Genomic DNA, 17,188 nt, shown 5'->3' with positions numbered 1-17,188 from the left:
CAATTGGACGGGATGAGAGTAAGGGGAAAGAATAGGAGAGAAAGACAGAGAGTGTGAGATTGTGAGAGAGAGTGAGAAGGAGAGAGGAGAGAGTGAGATTGAGAGAGAGAGAGAGAGAGAGAGAGAAAGCGAGAGAGAGCCCTCTGCAGTCTGACAAAGAAAAGTGCCTGGTGTTACAGCAATGATGTAATCTCTCCTCTCTCACTTCTCCCTCCCTCGCTCTCTCTGACTGGTGTTGCCTGCCTCTGCTCGTCACATACAAGCGCACATACACACACACACACACACAAATCTAATGTAGAGCCGTCGAAGGAGGCAGGAGAGCGAGGGAATGCAAAATGTCTGTTGCCTTGACTACTGCCAGCGGCCGGTCACCAATCGACGGGGCTAAAATCTCAAAGCTCATCCTCTCTCCCTCTCTTTCTGCTATTCAAAAGTGCCAAAATCATAAACCGGTTTGCTGTATTTGGAGGTTAGCTGGGAGTGATTGATGAACTGAGTTCCATTTGGAGTTAGCGGACTGTTTTATGGGAGGAGGTGGTAACCCGCGATGAAGACAAATGGAGAGAGAGATAGAGATAGAGATGTGTTGGTGTGCGTATGAATATATATACATAAATGAGTACAAATGAGAGAGAGAGACAGAGAGAGAGAGAGAGAGAGGGAGACAAACATATGCACGCATATTTGAGAAAGCAAATGGGTGTTTGGATGGGATTAGTGTATGGTAGCTGTTTGGCTGAAAGGTGGAGCAGAGTTAGCTTGGAGACTGGTATAGTGTCCAAATCAATTCCACAGTGCAGAGGATACACTGAGTGTATTTCTTTCCACCTAAATAAGACAGTTTCTGTAAATGCAGCTCTAAGACTATATCAGATATGATTTAGATAGAAAGACAGGCAAAGATCTGTTGGTACAAGACACTCCTGCTACAGACAAAACTATACCAACTGCTCAGTTTTGGTTTAGGCTCCTCACTTAACATCAGTACAGAAACATTCATTACCAATTCAAAAGCATTACTTGTAATTTGTAAGTAAGTCAAATTTGAGGGGTTTTCACCACAAGTTTGGTATTGCGATGCTGCTTTATGTAGATGAGAGAGCCTACATCAAGAAATCTATATATAATAATGCTTTGTTTTGACACCAACTAAGTCTAAAGACACAACAGTAAAAACTGCAGCACCTTGTATAACAGCTGGACAGTAAAGAACCCCAAGCACACTTGGCACTTGGACACAGGGATACTGTAGAGCAAATGCTACAGAGCTGGGAGGCCTTGGCCTTGGCACAAACAAATCACAATGGAAAAGCAACACCTTCAAATAAATGGACATTTGTATTGGGGCAGGGGGAGGAAGCAGTAAGAGAGTGTCAGAGCAGTTTAGTGTAAAAAGAAAGATTATCTGAAAAGCTCTGTGGAGTATGAGGGCTATCCAGGTGTCTTCATCATCAGAACAACATATAATGTGCTGCTGTCACCCCAAAACCTTAACCACTGGCTAGAGGAAGGCCACACTTGTCCTCTGTGTTGAGAGCTGAGCCATATCCCGCCGCTGAGGCAGGATGCAAATGAGAAATGTATTCTCAGAGAAACCAAAATACCTTTCAGTCCCACCAGAGATTGTTAACACCAGCCTGACTTGGCGCTGTGTCCGGCTCTCAGCAGTCAGCCTACTTTGTAGAACGTATTGTGCCATGAGAAGATGGGGTGGGCGAGCCATAGGAAAGGAAGAAGCTGAGAAAAAGATACATTTAACGAGCCGCCGAGGCTGAGCAGTAAGGCTGGAAAGCCAGTCTGCAGTCTGTGGAAGTTGGGTGTCATGGATTTTTAGCAACATCTACTATCAGGTTACTCGGGCAGAAAGAGATTTGTTCTCAGGGCTTATGTCACATTATAAAGGCGAGTCTACCTGCTGAAAGAGCAGCGGGTAGCTCTGGCTGAAGAGAAGAGATACCAGCTGGGGTTCAAAGTTTGGAAATCTGCTCTGTTCGCTAATACTGTGAGGTTTCCCAACAGCGAAGGGGGTTTTTTCCTGCCAGAAAGCTAAACGGTCCCTTTAGTCTTTGACTGATGTGGTTTCTGAACAGCTTAACAGGCCATTTCAAGCCAGCAGAGTCAGCTGTCCCAGAAATTGATTAACGGTGAGATTCATGATGTTGTCAGAATTATCTGTTATGATAGTAGTCTAATTGTAGTGAAGGTGAGTGCAGAGCTGAGAAGTAGTAGAATTGGTTTTGGGACCCCCAAATTTACTGTTGAGCTTCTTGGAGTTTTCATGCGCCTAATTAGACAAATCATCCATGATGACTGATACCCACTTGGTAACCCAAATGACAAACATTCACTCTCCCACTTTCCCCAAACACCCAACAAGATTTATGCATGGGCAAGATTTGGCACAAGGGATAGTTACATCAGATACTACACTGCCAATTTGGTACAGTCATCTACATGTAAGATTTCCGTTTCCAACATTGCTAGGCTAAACTCATATCAGTTGAGCTCAGGTTTGCATGTAGGGACAGGAGGACACTCACATTGCACTGTCAGGTAGGCAGAGGCAGTCGGTGGCCGGCCGAGGCTGTTGCTAGGGCCGCAAGTGTATTTCCCAGCATCCTCAGGCTTGACTTGGGCAATGATGAGGGAGCCGTCGATGAGAATACTGACTCTGCGCTTTAGGTCACTGTGGAAGTAAAGAAAAGGGGAAGTTAGTGTTGAAATCTAGATGAGTTAAATGGGTGTGTGCAATCTGGCCTCTTGTGGATGGATGTCATTTGGAAGAATTTAGTGTTTAGAATAGGGCTGCAGCTATCGATTATTTTAGTAATCGAGTATTCTACCGATTATTCCATCGATTAATCGAGTAATCGGATAAGAAATACTTTTGCTTTATTAAAGAGCAATAGTAAATATACAAAAGAGAAAAGCTGTCCGCACGAAGCTGTCCATACGACACTGTGATTTACTGAAAACGAGGTGAAATAATTATTATTATTGATATTTATTACTAGGCCTAAATATCATACAAGTTCATAAGACTGGCTAATGTACATTTATTTACTATGTTGAAGGGTTGCCCTACACCTGCTGACCCTACTCACTGCAATCAAACTAAACTGAATATACCTGCTGTATTGGACTGGTGCATTTTAGGCTCCAATTGCTACTTACACCACCTGATATTTTGCTTTCTGGGGTATTTTATGCATCACTGTGAGGGGAGTAGGTGTGTGTGTGTGTGTGTGTGTGTGTGTGGGGGGGGGGGGGGTGTATGTGTGTGTGACTATCATAATAATAACATGAATGAAGCTCAGGCTTTCACAAATTGACTGCAGCATTTTATTTTCTGTGGTTATTTTCTTGAGCAAAACTTAGCTAACTTAGGGACATCATAACTAGCCACCATATTGATTTACGTTCTTAACTAGCCATTACATATAGCCATAATTAACGTGCATTCTTTACTAGCCTTCATCTCATCCCGTTTTAATATTAAGTGCTGACTCCGCCCACCCGGGCAGTATCGGCGTACGCCGGTAGCAATTACAAGTGGACCCTATCCTACAGTCCCTGCTCTCAGCGGAGGGAGGAGCTACGCTGTGTGGGAAGCGCTGTGACCGTCAGACCCCTCTGGATTAGACAAGCAAGTAGAGAAAACCGGCATCAGCCGAACCAATTTATTGCCAAATGCTTTGGGATTCAACACATTAACATTGCTTCCCATGGTCAGAAAAAGTCGGCAGATTTGTCGCTAGTCGCTTTTGAGAAATAAAGTCGCCAGGGGGGTCTGAAAAGTCGCTAAGTCTAGCGACAAAGTCGCCAAGTTGGCAACACTGGATCCGAAACTTTGGACACTTTCTGTCGTTTTCTCTGGCCTGTCTCTTCTCTTCGCCCCTTGCTATTTTCTCTCTCTTTCTCCAGCGCGTTGTGCAACAGTAATAATCATCCGTGCGAAACACTGAGTGTGTATATAGTTATACGGATTAAACGAAGCTTCGATGCAAAGAATTTGTATCGATGATTTTTAGTAATCGAGTTACTCGAGTTTCTCGAGGAATCGTTTCAGCCCTAGTTTAGAATACGGAAATGTCGTTAACTTCATACATACACATTTCAAAACATTCTATAGCAACTACTTTGCAGTTTAAATACTTTTCATGTAACAAGGAAATTCCCACAATTAAACAATAGGATACAAGCGTAGTTGTTGTATAAGTCCCTCTTAGTACTGCATGCACTGAATATAGTTGCACTGTGGCAAGAATTTAAAAATTGTTTCAAAAGTTCTTCTTATATCATTATTAGAATTACTTCTATCCATCTTGTCAGTGATCAGAAGGCACAAGGCATAGCCTGACAGTCATTTACTTGAGAGTATTTTTGTGTTACAATATTGTATGCCTTCAGTTCCACTTGGCTACATTTGGGAGAGAATAAGATAGATGGATAGATGCATAATTAATGCATGATGCAGGACCTCTGTGAACGCCACCACAGTATATTTTGTCAGTGCCAGATTTTCTGCTCATTGCTCTTTTTTGCTCATAGCCCAGTGGATATGTAAGTCTGTCTGTCATATAAATGAAGTTATGTACACAACTTGATTCATGATTCACAGCAGCATGACAAGAAGAGGTAGGTCTATAGGCATCAGAGGAAGACTTAAGATTCCTCCCTGCTCTTGAGGGGGATGATTTTACTTTACTGCCCCATAGCACAAAATGACCATAATATATCTGCAGGAGGTTTATAGGGCTGTTGGTCAATACCAAAGACTCAGAGATTTCTGGCTTTCAAAACTCACTTTTCGGACCGTACTCTGTTTTGGAACAAAAACTCCCTGCCCATTACAATTATATATTATATTATATTTCCTTATTATACAGAGTTCTGATACATGGATGCATAATCTGATCACTTCAGTACTGAAGCCTAACTATGTGATCTAAAGGCAAGAGATTGGTAATGTTTCCTTCGTAAGTGCTATCTAAAATGTAGTGCTGGAATGTCTTTGTGTAGTGAAGACTATCCTATGATGCCCTTTAAAAATGTGATTTCTTAATAGTCAAGATACAGTCAAATTCAGTGAAAGACAATGCAGACAGAGCAAAATTCTGGTAATTCATTGAAAAGCAAAACTTTCCAGGGCACAGGGTTTGTGCCACAAGGGTGTGTCCTTTCTCCTCTGCTGTTTACTTATACACTAATGATTGTGTTAGTCACCAGGATAACTGTACAATGATTAAATTTGCAGATGATGCAGCCTTTTAACTGATGATAAGACCAGTTAGTAGTTACAGAACCGAGATTAACCACTTTTATAACTGGTGCTCAAGTAACACACAGATTTTAAACACAAAGAAAACTACAGAAATGATTATTGATTTTAGAAGTTACACCTCTTTGTTCCGTGTAGTATTGAATGACACAACCATCGAAATTGTGCAGGAGTACAAGAACCTGGGCACTATTACTGATAGCAAGATGACCTGGAATTCCAACAGCAAAGTTAGGTTCATGATCATCATGTCGGGGGGTGCACTGTCTGTGCACAAACTGGACAGAGTTGTCAGTCTTGGGGGCAAGATAACTGGGGCACCAGTGTGCAGTATTGCCAACATGACTGACTGGTACACCATAAAACTAGCTCATAAGATCATAGCAGATCCCTCACACCCTCTATACTCTGAATATGTAGTTTTACCTTCAGGCACAACAGGCACAGGATGTGGACAAAAAGAGGCATTACCTCCTTTGTCCCACGCAGCATTCAGCTCACAACAGAGATTTTGACAGCACTGACTGAAATTGACAATTTCTTGCACTTGTACTGTACAGACTAGATGATGCTCTTTATATTTTTGATGTTTATTGTTTTTTGTCTGACGTTTTCATTGTATGCTTGTTTTGTGTTTTGTTTTTTATGTTCACTGTGCAAAGCAACTTCTCCTTTGGGCAATAAAGGTTTTCATTCATTCATTTTATTTAAAAGTGACTCACTGTCTGGAGAGGCAAGTTGTTTGCATAAACGGGGAGGTGTACCTAAAAAAGTGGATAGCAAATGTATATTAAAGCTTATATTTTAAGATATATATGTTGACAATTAATTCGCTGTTTCAAAACATGTTTATTAAGCCTTATAATATTAAAAAAGAAGGGTGCACTAGGTCAGGTTTTGTTGTGGAGTGCTGCGAGTCCCACGTTTTTTACAGCTTTTATATAGTTTTGCTTATAGTTTGTGGAGAAACCTAATTGTTCCAAGTACAAGATGGTGCATCTCTCCTTTTCTACTTCCTACATATGTGTTTTATTTGGAGAGTGAGAGATGGGATAAGCTTTGAGTCAGCCCTGAGATTTGCCTCTGCTGACTGGTGACCGGCCACTTGCAGTAGTCAAGGCAACAGACATTTTGCATTCCCTCGCTCTTCTCCCTCCGTTGCCAGTTCCAAATCAGATTGTGAGTGTGCAGAGGTGGTCTATATCAGTTGTGAGAGAGGAGGGAGGGAGAACTGAGAGAGGAGACATTACATCATCTCTGATGAAGCCAATTTCCTCGCCGTTCTAGCAGGGTCCCTTACAGAGGATATGTTTTGTGAAACAGCCATCCCTTTTAAAAGACATTAGTCTTCAGTCATAACACATGAACATCAAAGTTATATTTTGTAGATGCTTTAAGCAATAGAAAAGTTCACAAACCATTGGCCCAGGCTGTGACTTAAGAGCTCAAAGCTGTGGCCATGGATCAAACTGGCTCAAGGGAGAACACATCGATTGCCAAGCTGATCAACTGTCTCTGTGAGCAACTTGAAATACAATTTGAAAGCATCGCTGATTGCTTGGGTCTTGTGTCATTTGTGCTTACACAGGCAATCACAATGTGCATAGTAGTACGCTGAATCTGATTCACTAGTGCAGGACATTGGCTCTTTGTATCCACCACCTCCATTCACAGAGAGAAATAAGCATTAAGAATGAATTACTCAACTCCAGGAATCTGCAGCAGAGTCTGTGGACATATTCTTGTTTTATCATATCTTTCTCTTCACCTTTTTGAGCTTTTTTGGCGTTGATGTATAACTGTTTTTATACCCTTGCTATTATGGCATAATTGATTCAAGCTTTTTTTTAATCTCTGTACTTTCACTACATAAATAAAAACTGTCTGACTGGTTGATTGATTGCTTGATTGATTGATCCTGGACTATAGAGCTCCCAATACCCAGAAACTCTGGGCAGGCCTCAGGTGCATTCCCGGTGTACATCAAGAAATGTTGAGGAGCAATGACCAATCCAGCTTCATATAAGATAACTGCCGGTTGACAGAGGCAGTCAAAGAGACAGTTGGTCTCCCAGTGAACGGCCCAGCAGAAACAGCAGGGTATAAGACAGCGGCAGGTTCACCAAGAGCAGCAGGAGTAGACATCTGCCTGGTCATCCTGATGGTACTCCAGGTGATGAAACAGGCTTCCCAGCCAACACAGCAGCTTTTGCCACCGGAAAGAAACAGTCTCACAGCAGCAGCAGCAGCAGTAGCCAGTCTTCCAGGCTGGGTTGGCGCCAGGTCCTTTTTATTTCTGGATGTCTCTTCAAACTGAAAGGACCGGGGCTATTCACGGGGGGCCTACCCTTGAAACTCCATGTTTGTCCTATTTGGGGATTTCCCCAAGAAGCCATAAAAATATCAGCCTGCAATATCTGATTGTCTGCTGCAGATGAATCTTTACTTTACTGTTCAGAAAAATGCAAGTTCCTCTTTTGAGGTGATCTTAGTAACAAAGACCACAAATCAGGTCCTCAAATAACTCATCTTTTCTAGGACATTTTTTTCCTCTGTATCCAATATGTCAGAGAAATAATGACAGCTGTAATTAAGAAATAAGGACAGCTGTAAAACGGACTAAACAACAATGGAGAGCAACTCAAATCAGAATTTCACGTGAGGGGCAGAAACACTGCGAGCAGATACACTTTGAAGAAACCTGTACTGGCTAAGTTATTAATATTAAGGGACGGGAACTAGATTTTTAGCATTTCATGTGAAGGGTTTCCTTATTATTATTCCTTATTAACTATATTGTTTATTAATTCTGGGGAAAAATCTTGCTTGCTGTTTATTGTTTAATATAGTATAGCAAAAGTATAGATTAGATAGATTATTATATAATGTATAATGTTAGCATTTTGTAAGTAAATGTCTTGAAATATTGTATATATATCTTGTCAGAGCAGCGGTCCCATTTTTCAAATGGTGGATTTCTCATTTTGGAATTAATTTTTCTGTTCATATGAGCTCATATGCTGTGAAGACCATTGTCTATTCTTACCACAAGTCATAATTTAATAGTATTTTCACTGCCATACAATGACAATACTAGTAAAACGAATAAAGATACCCTTTGTTCAATCTATAGTATATTGCACATCTGCATGTGGGTTCAGTACATCCCTGCCTACTCTTTCTGCGTCAAAAACATTGCATTGAAGCAGACATTGATGTAATGTGATGCATTGTGAAAGTGCATTATAAACTCAACTCATCTGCAAACTTTTGTGGCTATGGGGCACTCTGGGGGTAAGCGGAAAGGACAAGTGCATTGTCTTTGTCCCAACAGCTTCCAACCATAAACAGTGGAAATGCCATGGCCGGGGGTGATGGAGGTAGATGTGTGTACTGACAGACCTTTCTGAAAATCCATAGCACAAGATTGAGTGTCATGCTGTTTCCATTAAAGACAAAGTTGATCTATTTTAAAGTTAAGAACATGGTGTTTCAGCCGAAAGTCATAAAAATCATATTGCACTATTTTAGCATAGGTCTGCTCAGAGTGTTCAAGCACAATCTTTTTTCTACATAGTAGACAAGACATAAGCACAAGCATGTGTACACAAACACACACACAGTCCACACACATACACACACACGTTATCAAATACTCTCCACAGTGGATTGTCAGACAGCCATTGGAAAGCATACATATACACACCTGTATTAACAGGAGGAGAAATACGTGCAAAGTAGAATATACAAAGACCATAATGGAGGCAGATGAAACGTAGAAAAAGACTGGGTCCCTGTACTCCTTGATAGAGGGAATTACGGCATTATCACAACCAGAGACCAAGACCTGCTCAATGAACTTCAATTACATTTTTGAAACAGAAGAATAATTATCTCTATTAACGGGTTTAAGGTTACAGACACTCTTTCAGAAAACTTTCACTTAATAAAATTGGGTACTTTTGTACCCAATAGTAATATTAAAAACCCACCACTGTCCATGAATAGCTTTATATTTTAGTTGTTTTTTGCTCAGGATGCCATGTGCTTGTCTTTGCAGTGATTTCTTTTGTAACCATTGGAAACACTTTACAATGGCCAATGTAACCGGTGTACTGACCTATGTATGTAAGTAAACAATATTACTGTGTAGGTACTTGATGAAATCTCCCTAATACATAATGTGCTTAAAACAGTCTGACAACAGACCATTCGAATGGGTTAATACACAGGTTAATACACTGGAAGAAGGCTACTGTAAAGTGTTACTTAACCTGTCTCTTGATATGCGTTTTATTCCCTGCATGGTAGATATTTTACATGTCGAGACAAGTGGATTTGACTTGAACCAGTAAAAAAATCTTAGAATGCAGAATGCAGTTTAAAATATACTTATTATCTTCTTGTTATATGTTTTCCCTCAACTGCTGTTCTTTCATTATTTATGGCCTGTGCTGTTTTTATCCTCTTATCAAGTCTGTGTATGTTCAGCGCTCCATGTGTTTTTGTTTCTATTCCCCCATGTACGACATATGGGGACTTTTGCCAGGTCATCACTGAGAGAAAGATTTTTTCGTAATTAAGTTGCGTGTTTAAATAAAGATTATATCATCAAATTTTGCTAGCATAACCAATGCCAAGTGAATATGTGCTACATAAACAACAACACGACGCAGGACTCTGACAGCCACTGGCAAACAGTAAGTACAGACAAGTGAGGTGATATGGCGGACAATAATGAACCCGATCATAACTTTACTTCTTGAAGAAGACGTTGTCCTCCTCCCAGAACCAGGTGTAGGTCAGGTTGCCAGGATAGGCCTCCGCCTGGCAGGTGAAGAAGGCGTCCTGCGAGATGTTCACTGTAATGTTCTCCGGCGGTGACACGATGAACGGAGGGCCTGGCGGGGAACACATGAGATGGGGAGTGAACAACATATAAATTAATATTCAGTGGGACACTTGGCCTCAGCAGGACAGCATGGATGTCAAATGTATTTAACCAACCAAGGACTGAGCAGAACTCTAACCAAATATGGACGTTATACTTTGCAGAAAACCGCCAATCAGGTAAACCTTCAAATAGTTGTTTTCATTTTACCACATAAGTGCATGACAATAAAGGCTAAAGAAAATCCCAGACAAAAGCTAAGTAAAAGACTGACGATAACCAACCCCATACAAAAGTACAAAAGCAAACCAAGCAGGTTCATAGTCTCGGATTGAGGAAGTTTGTTTTGGCATGTCACTCATGACTGTGCTTCAAAACTCCTCAAATGGTAATAAGGTCATAATAGGAATTGCGTAACTTATGCCTTTACCTCTTTAGAAAGAATTGGGATCAGTAAAACCACTTTCCTGTGGGGAAACTACAAGTAGTGGAAAAAAAAAAAAATGTATATTATATTCAATCTGCTGACCTTCTTCAGTTTAAATTTAAACCACCCACACATTCACACACAGACTTCTCACTCAACTTAATCTGAACCCATCCCAATGAGTCCTACTGATTCATTCCACACTCCCACAACACAGATTAGTAATTGGAAAAAAGTAAAAGTGCATATGTACATGAATAAAACTAGAAAAATACAAGTAAACAAACAGCACAAAATATAGTAATAATATGCCGATACATAAGTCAGAGAGTGACACTGATGGCTTGAGCTGTTACAGGATATTTAAAAAAAGACCTCCAGCCTCAGAGTAGACTAACCTGCTCAATCAGGGCAACAACGATTCACATGGGAACTTTCATACGCATCTCTAATCAGGCACAAAACATAACTCAATATTACATCTGTCATAACAGTCAAACGGCCTGAACTAGCAACTAAGGCTGAGCAGAAAACAAGCTCAGCCCTGTCTGAAACAAACCAAACTCGGACCTCCTCCTCAGTCCTCCTCACTTTTGAGTCTGCTTGGATGTTTTTTTCATTTATGTAGTGCAAACACTAAGTGCTCCCAGTTTATTTGTGGCGTTTCTTCGGGGGAACTAGTTTATGGATAAAATGAAAAGTCCAGTGATCAGTAAATATTTTGCTGTTACATCACTGCATAAAGTACAAGACCTTTTTAACCTTTGAATATAACATTTTGGGAATTAATATTATGCTGAAATAATTTGCTCATAAGCTAGTGTTTGACATTAACTGCTACTGCTGCTGCTGTATAGCAAACTGAGGAAGAGGCTAATTTCTAAAGACAGATGGAAATGTGATTTAAAAAAGTGGTCTGGGACCTCATTAGAGCTGAAGTGATCCACTAAACTAACCGAATCCTTGATATGCAAGTCCGCATGCAAAAATGTCGGAGATAGTTTCATCTTGTTCTTCTTTATGCCTAATATCACAGGACAAGAGTTTATTCTATAAACAGGAGAACACAAAAAGTGTATAGAATGGCAATTATATTATATCTGCAACGCTGATTCTTGTACTCAGACTGAAGCATGGAAACAATTTGTTGACCTGTAGTAATTCAAACAAATGACTGGACTGTCCACAAGGGGCATGGGTCAGTGCGACAGTGAGGAAGATATCCCACTGATGTCCCACCTCCCACCTGACCACGTCACATCCATCGGCAGACACAACAGGAATTAGTTAACCTACTGGGCAGAGGTCGTGTGGAGTCATTATGGGTGTGTACACATACTGCAGAGACACACAGAGATTAAGACACAATACATTCACTCTGGAGGGGCCAGAGGAGACTCTTAAAGCATTCTGTATAGAATGCCGTGCGGTCACAGACCTCATCCGCATCGCACTCAGTTTGCACTCAGCAAAGGATTATGGGACTTTATTGAGTGAACCCTGCTGTGCCAGATGGATCATCCTCTTTGCACGGAAGCACATATTTGTATCGCTATACTTGCAAAGACATTCTCATTGATTTGCAGTCATTTCCTAGCCCTAACCATGATCATAACCTTAACCGCAAAATCAAAATGCCTAACTAATGAGTTTGGTCTGGGAGCTAAAAGCAGCTTCTCATGTTTCATCTGCTTCCAGCTACTTACCACACTCTAGGTGGTTGGATTTATCTGAGAACACCGCTTTGTGTGTGTGTGTGTGTGTGTGTGTGTGTGTGTGTGTGTGTGTGTGTGTGTGTGCGTGGCTATGCACACCCCCCAAATAGGATATACCAGAGCTAAGTATTGCTTGCTAAGGTTGGGCCATTGTGTGTGGAACACCTCATTTTGAGATGTCTAGCTATGTAGGCATCACATGCATGAGGAAAAGATTTTCTAATGAGTGGATCAAATTTCAACCAATTACAGAGTGAATATCCCGATTTTGTAAACAACAGGAAAAGAGGTGTAACAAGTCCAGAGACCCATCATAGAAGGTAGGTGGGACAGTGTCACCTCTATATACTGAAATAAGGGCACAGTAAAAGGTGCAGTCATGGTCTTGGTACACATGATAAGACCAGATCCCATCTGATTTCCATGAGTGAAACATTATTCTTTAATCACAGTAAGTTTTGCTTCAACAGAGAAAATAATTTGCTGATCTCCTCTGATGGGTCTCTGGACTCGTCATCACACACTGCTGTTAATTTTGCTTAAGTGGCACCAAACAAACAGCATGATCATTTATCAAAGTGATTCAACTGGAATGACTGTATTGTAAACATTATGGAGCACTGTAAGGAATTGCTGGGCAACACTTACCCACTTGTATACCAGCTTAATATCCCAACAAGGGTTATTAAGGGAAGAAGAAAAGAATATTTGATCTTCCCACTGCATTAGTGAGCTCTGTCATACGATAGTTTCATTTGCACCCATGGTTGCAAACCCTCTATCAAACACACTTGTACACACAAATGAATGCTTGAACATATATACAGTATATACAGTATATACCCACGCACAGACACACAATTATATTCCTAATGTTTGTGAAGACATTGTGTTACATTAATTCCCTTACCTATAATAACCCTTACTACTAAATGCTGGAACCTAATCCTTTATATAACCAATCTTAAAATGCCCATCAACAAAATATCTTAATTTAGGAGGATTTTCCCTGTTTCCCTTTTTTCTTCAGCCCTTTGGTTCACACAAGCACAGACCCACAAGAACACATGCATGCACACACACACACACACACACGCACACACACACACAGACTAGTTGAGCCAGTGTTGCTACTATAAACTGCTAGTCCCATATGTTAGTTCTGATCTGCAGCCCAGGGCCTGATCCTCTAACAGGCAAAGCATTTCCATCTGCCAACCCCATTAGCAGGACAACCAGGACTAGGCCTGGGCAGGACAACTGTGTTTGTGTGTGTGTGTGTGTGTGTGCCTGTATGTTTGTTTATTTCTGTATGCTTTTATGCAAACAACCATATGCATATAAGTGTATGTGTGTGTGTGTGTGTGTGTGTGTGTTTGTGTGTGTGTGCCAGCTCTCCCTATCTGGAACCAGCTGAGTGCTAGAGATTTGTTGGCGCTGTTGTCTCTTAGCTGATCTGCTGCTCAGTGGCTTTCCAAGAAGGCCTCTATTAATCTGTCTCCCTCGTAAATTATACATGATGGGTCAACCAGCCTGACTCAGCCCTCGGCTTTTATACAGTGGCAACACGAAATACAGTATGTGATCTCTGTGAATCTGTTAGTGTGTGCGCCGTGATCAATCAAAGCGACTGCTAAGCACCACATAACTTCCTTTATCTAATATTCATTTGATGAAGGCAAGCTGACAAAAATCAGATTTTTATTAATGGAAAATGCCAGAGGAGTGGACGCTTGTATACAAACATTCATACCTAGCCAATAAAAACAGTCTTGTACTGAGTTTTGAGCAGAAGATTCAATAGTGGCTGTTGAGGCAGGGGGGAGTGCTTCTCTTTTAGAATAGCAGAAACTCAAAGAAAAATGTCAGCCATTGACAGTGTTGTGCTGAATGAAAATACTCAAATGAAAAATTATCAGGATCCAAATCTGATCATCAAAATCTGCATCAGTCAGTTGTGCTGTCAAATCTAAAATATATGTTTTTGAATCAAATGCTAACTTGCAGGCTCGCCCGCTCGCTCCACTTTGACTTTTCTATTGCAGGTATAAAGCAGATACATTAATATTATTAGCAGTTCATGTACATAAACAAAAAAAAAACGCATGCATAAACTTTATTCTTTAAAGGAGAGAGAAATAATAACATAACATAAATGTATACTACTTTGTTGACTTTCCAGTAGAATGGCAAGAATCAATAAAACTGTGAGAGCCTCAACTGCCTCCATTCAGATGAGCTCATGACCACTCAGCTAAAAGTGTTCATCTGGGACAGCTGTCTTTAAAGTCGATGACCTGGAAGGCCACCTTTGCTGCTTTATCATTTATCCTCTCTGCTGAAGCAAATCAAATCAAAGGTTGCTACACAGATACAGCATTTGACACTGAGTTTACTTCCAATTTCTGGAAAAAGACTAGTGACTTTGAGCACCGATGTGCTTAAGCATGATGTAGCACATCGTCAACAATAAATGATTAATTTGCTAAATGTGTTTTGATTTTGTGGCGGAGCATGGACTAATATAGATAGATCGCTTTAGTTTCAGTAGCTGACATTTCATTTGGAGCTGGAGGCTAGAAGCTCCCCCATCCTCTGATTCTTTTTTCTCTGCGGTCCTGTATAAATAATAAACTGCCCAAATGTATGAATACAATTGTTAAGATCCATCTAGTCTTAAATGTTCCTGATGTAAAATGCAGTTGTTGGTAGTCCCCAAGCTAACTTCAGTGTAGTCTAGTCCCAGTCCCAAACAGATTGCTGAATCATACACTATCACAAATGTTGTGATTGCATGACACCAAAGGGTAAAGAAGGTATTTTGCTTTAAGACATTTTGCTGGATAAAGAAGAGATTTCACCTTTTTATTTAACAATCCTGCTTTTAATATCTTTTTTCCTATTACATTACATATAAAGTCCCTATGTTTACAATATTTACCTCAATATATCATTCTCAAATTAATTTTGATAGCATAGTATAATGGCTGTGGAAAAATTAGCCCGTCAAACCATAAAAACCATAAGAACTGGTTAATTCTATGTGTTGCTCTGTATGTGTTTATTCTATTTGTCCCTGGATGTGATTTGGTACGAAATGAGCAGGACTGACTTATGGCACAAAGACAGAAGAGCCTCAACCAAAACAGAAAGAGGACTCATTTTGAATTGTTCCACTTGTTCGCATGGAAACAAATACACAAACAAGTGGCGAGTCATCTTTGCAACAGCAACGTAAAATGCTACGACAAAGGGACTCAAGGGGTCGCTAAAGTCATCAAGTTTTAAATTCTACTACCTTTAGTGTATATTACAGGCGCTATCATTCTGATTAAAAAGACCAAAAAATAACAACACATTGGCCGAGGGTTCAAATAGCTACTGTTGCCAGTGCAGAACAATATAGATCATGATGTGTTGTGTCCTTGCTGGTGCACAGGTCTGGTTGCTTGCTATGTGCTTTATTGATTTGTTTGAAGCAGCATTTTTGCTGGATAATAGCGCATCCCGAAATATACTCCATCTTTCTTGATTATGGGAAGGACTAAGTCTTATTCTCCTACTCCGTATATACTGCTTCTCTTCCAAACCACTCACCCTCTCCCGCTCTCCTCCTCTCACTCTCTCTATCTCACAACTATCTTTCTCTTTCTCCTTCCTTTGCTCCCGCTCTGTCTATCTTTTCTGCTCTCTCTTTCGCTGCTGCTCTCTCTAGTGTAAGTGTAATGTAGGTAAGTGCAGGTCTGATCAGTGCTGAGAGCGGCTTTAGAGGGGGGAGAGGCTCTGGGATGCCAAAACCTCCTGTTCACCTTAGTTTAATAGCACAAGGAATAGTTACATCAGATCCAGTTTCTTTTTATTTATCAAACCTTTATTTAACCCATTGTGATTAAAAATTGCTTTTTCAAAGAAGGCCTAGTCGAGAAAGCAGCATCATGAGAAACATAAATGTGGCAGACCATCAACATAAAATAATGTGTAAAGTAAATATACAAAGTCACATAAAAAAAAGAACACGGTAGAATGATGTATCAAATCAAAATACAATCAAAATCTAATTTTCTATTTAGGTGCAAAGGCAACATTCCACTACATTATCTCTTTATCTGTCAGAGCACTACTCCTAAGGCAGGTTTATTATGGAGGCTAGTCAGATTTACTTTGATATCACATTCATACCTACCTACAGGGCTGGTGGCACCCTGTAAACGTTGCTATTCTTTAGTACAACCTGTGTATATGTGGCAGTATAATATACTGTACATGTTGTGGCTTGTTAACGTGATACACTTGTCTGGCACCACAGATGTAGAGCCCTGCTTTCCACTGAACTGTCAAGCAGTCTTTAAGTCTTTAAGAATTAATTAGTATTGGGAAAATTGTTCTTTAGTGTCAGTTAATGTTGGTCATATTTCATGCTGTCTGAAGATGAAAACAAGCAGGTATGACATTACTGGGAGGTCGTGGTGGATAGATATTATATAGACAAACTTGGCTGCAAACGTCGCTATATTATTATTTATTTGACATCGCTCTTCATCACATCACAAAAACGCTTTCACCTCAAGCAAGTGTAACAAATTATTTGCAATATTATCAAAATCTGCCGTTTCCATTCAGCTTTTCTAATTCAGTCCATCATAATTCACATAAAAATGCTTGGATGAAAACCCAGCAACAGACACAAAAGACATGCCAACACACACACACACACACACAGGGCCTACCTTGTACTAGCAGCCGTGTGGTGTGAATGGCCTCTCCCTGGGGGCTGAAAGCTCGGCAGGTGTACGCCCCGCGATCCTCCCGAGTGATGGACAGCACCGTCAAACTCCCATCAGACACCTGCACACACACATAATAAGATAACT

General features: G+C 40.5%; 1 protein-coding gene across 1 annotated transcript in view; it reads right to left on the bottom strand.

Annotated features, from left to right (window-relative positions):
- Positions 1–17,188, bottom strand: part of igsf9bb (immunoglobulin superfamily, member 9Bb) — a 111,709-nt gene that overhangs the window by 35,696 nt on the left and 58,825 nt on the right. Inside the window, exons 5-7 of the mRNA XM_071924514.2 lie at positions 17,045–17,162; positions 10,044–10,185; positions 2,544–2,689 (exon numbers count right to left, since the gene is read on the bottom strand). Coding sequence (XP_071780615.2) covers positions 2,544–2,689; positions 10,044–10,185; positions 17,045–17,162 — 406 coding nt within the window. The remainder of the gene's footprint in view (positions 1–2,543; positions 2,690–10,043; positions 10,186–17,044; positions 17,163–17,188) is intronic.

Source organism: Centroberyx gerrardi, chromosome 11 (assembly GCF_048128805.1).
Source record: "Centroberyx gerrardi isolate f3 chromosome 11, fCenGer3.hap1.cur.20231027, whole genome shotgun sequence".
In the NCBI taxonomy this organism is placed as follows: domain Eukaryota; kingdom Metazoa; phylum Chordata; class Actinopteri; order Beryciformes; family Berycidae; genus Centroberyx; species Centroberyx gerrardi.
This window is presented reverse-complemented; position numbering and strand designations above follow the sequence as displayed.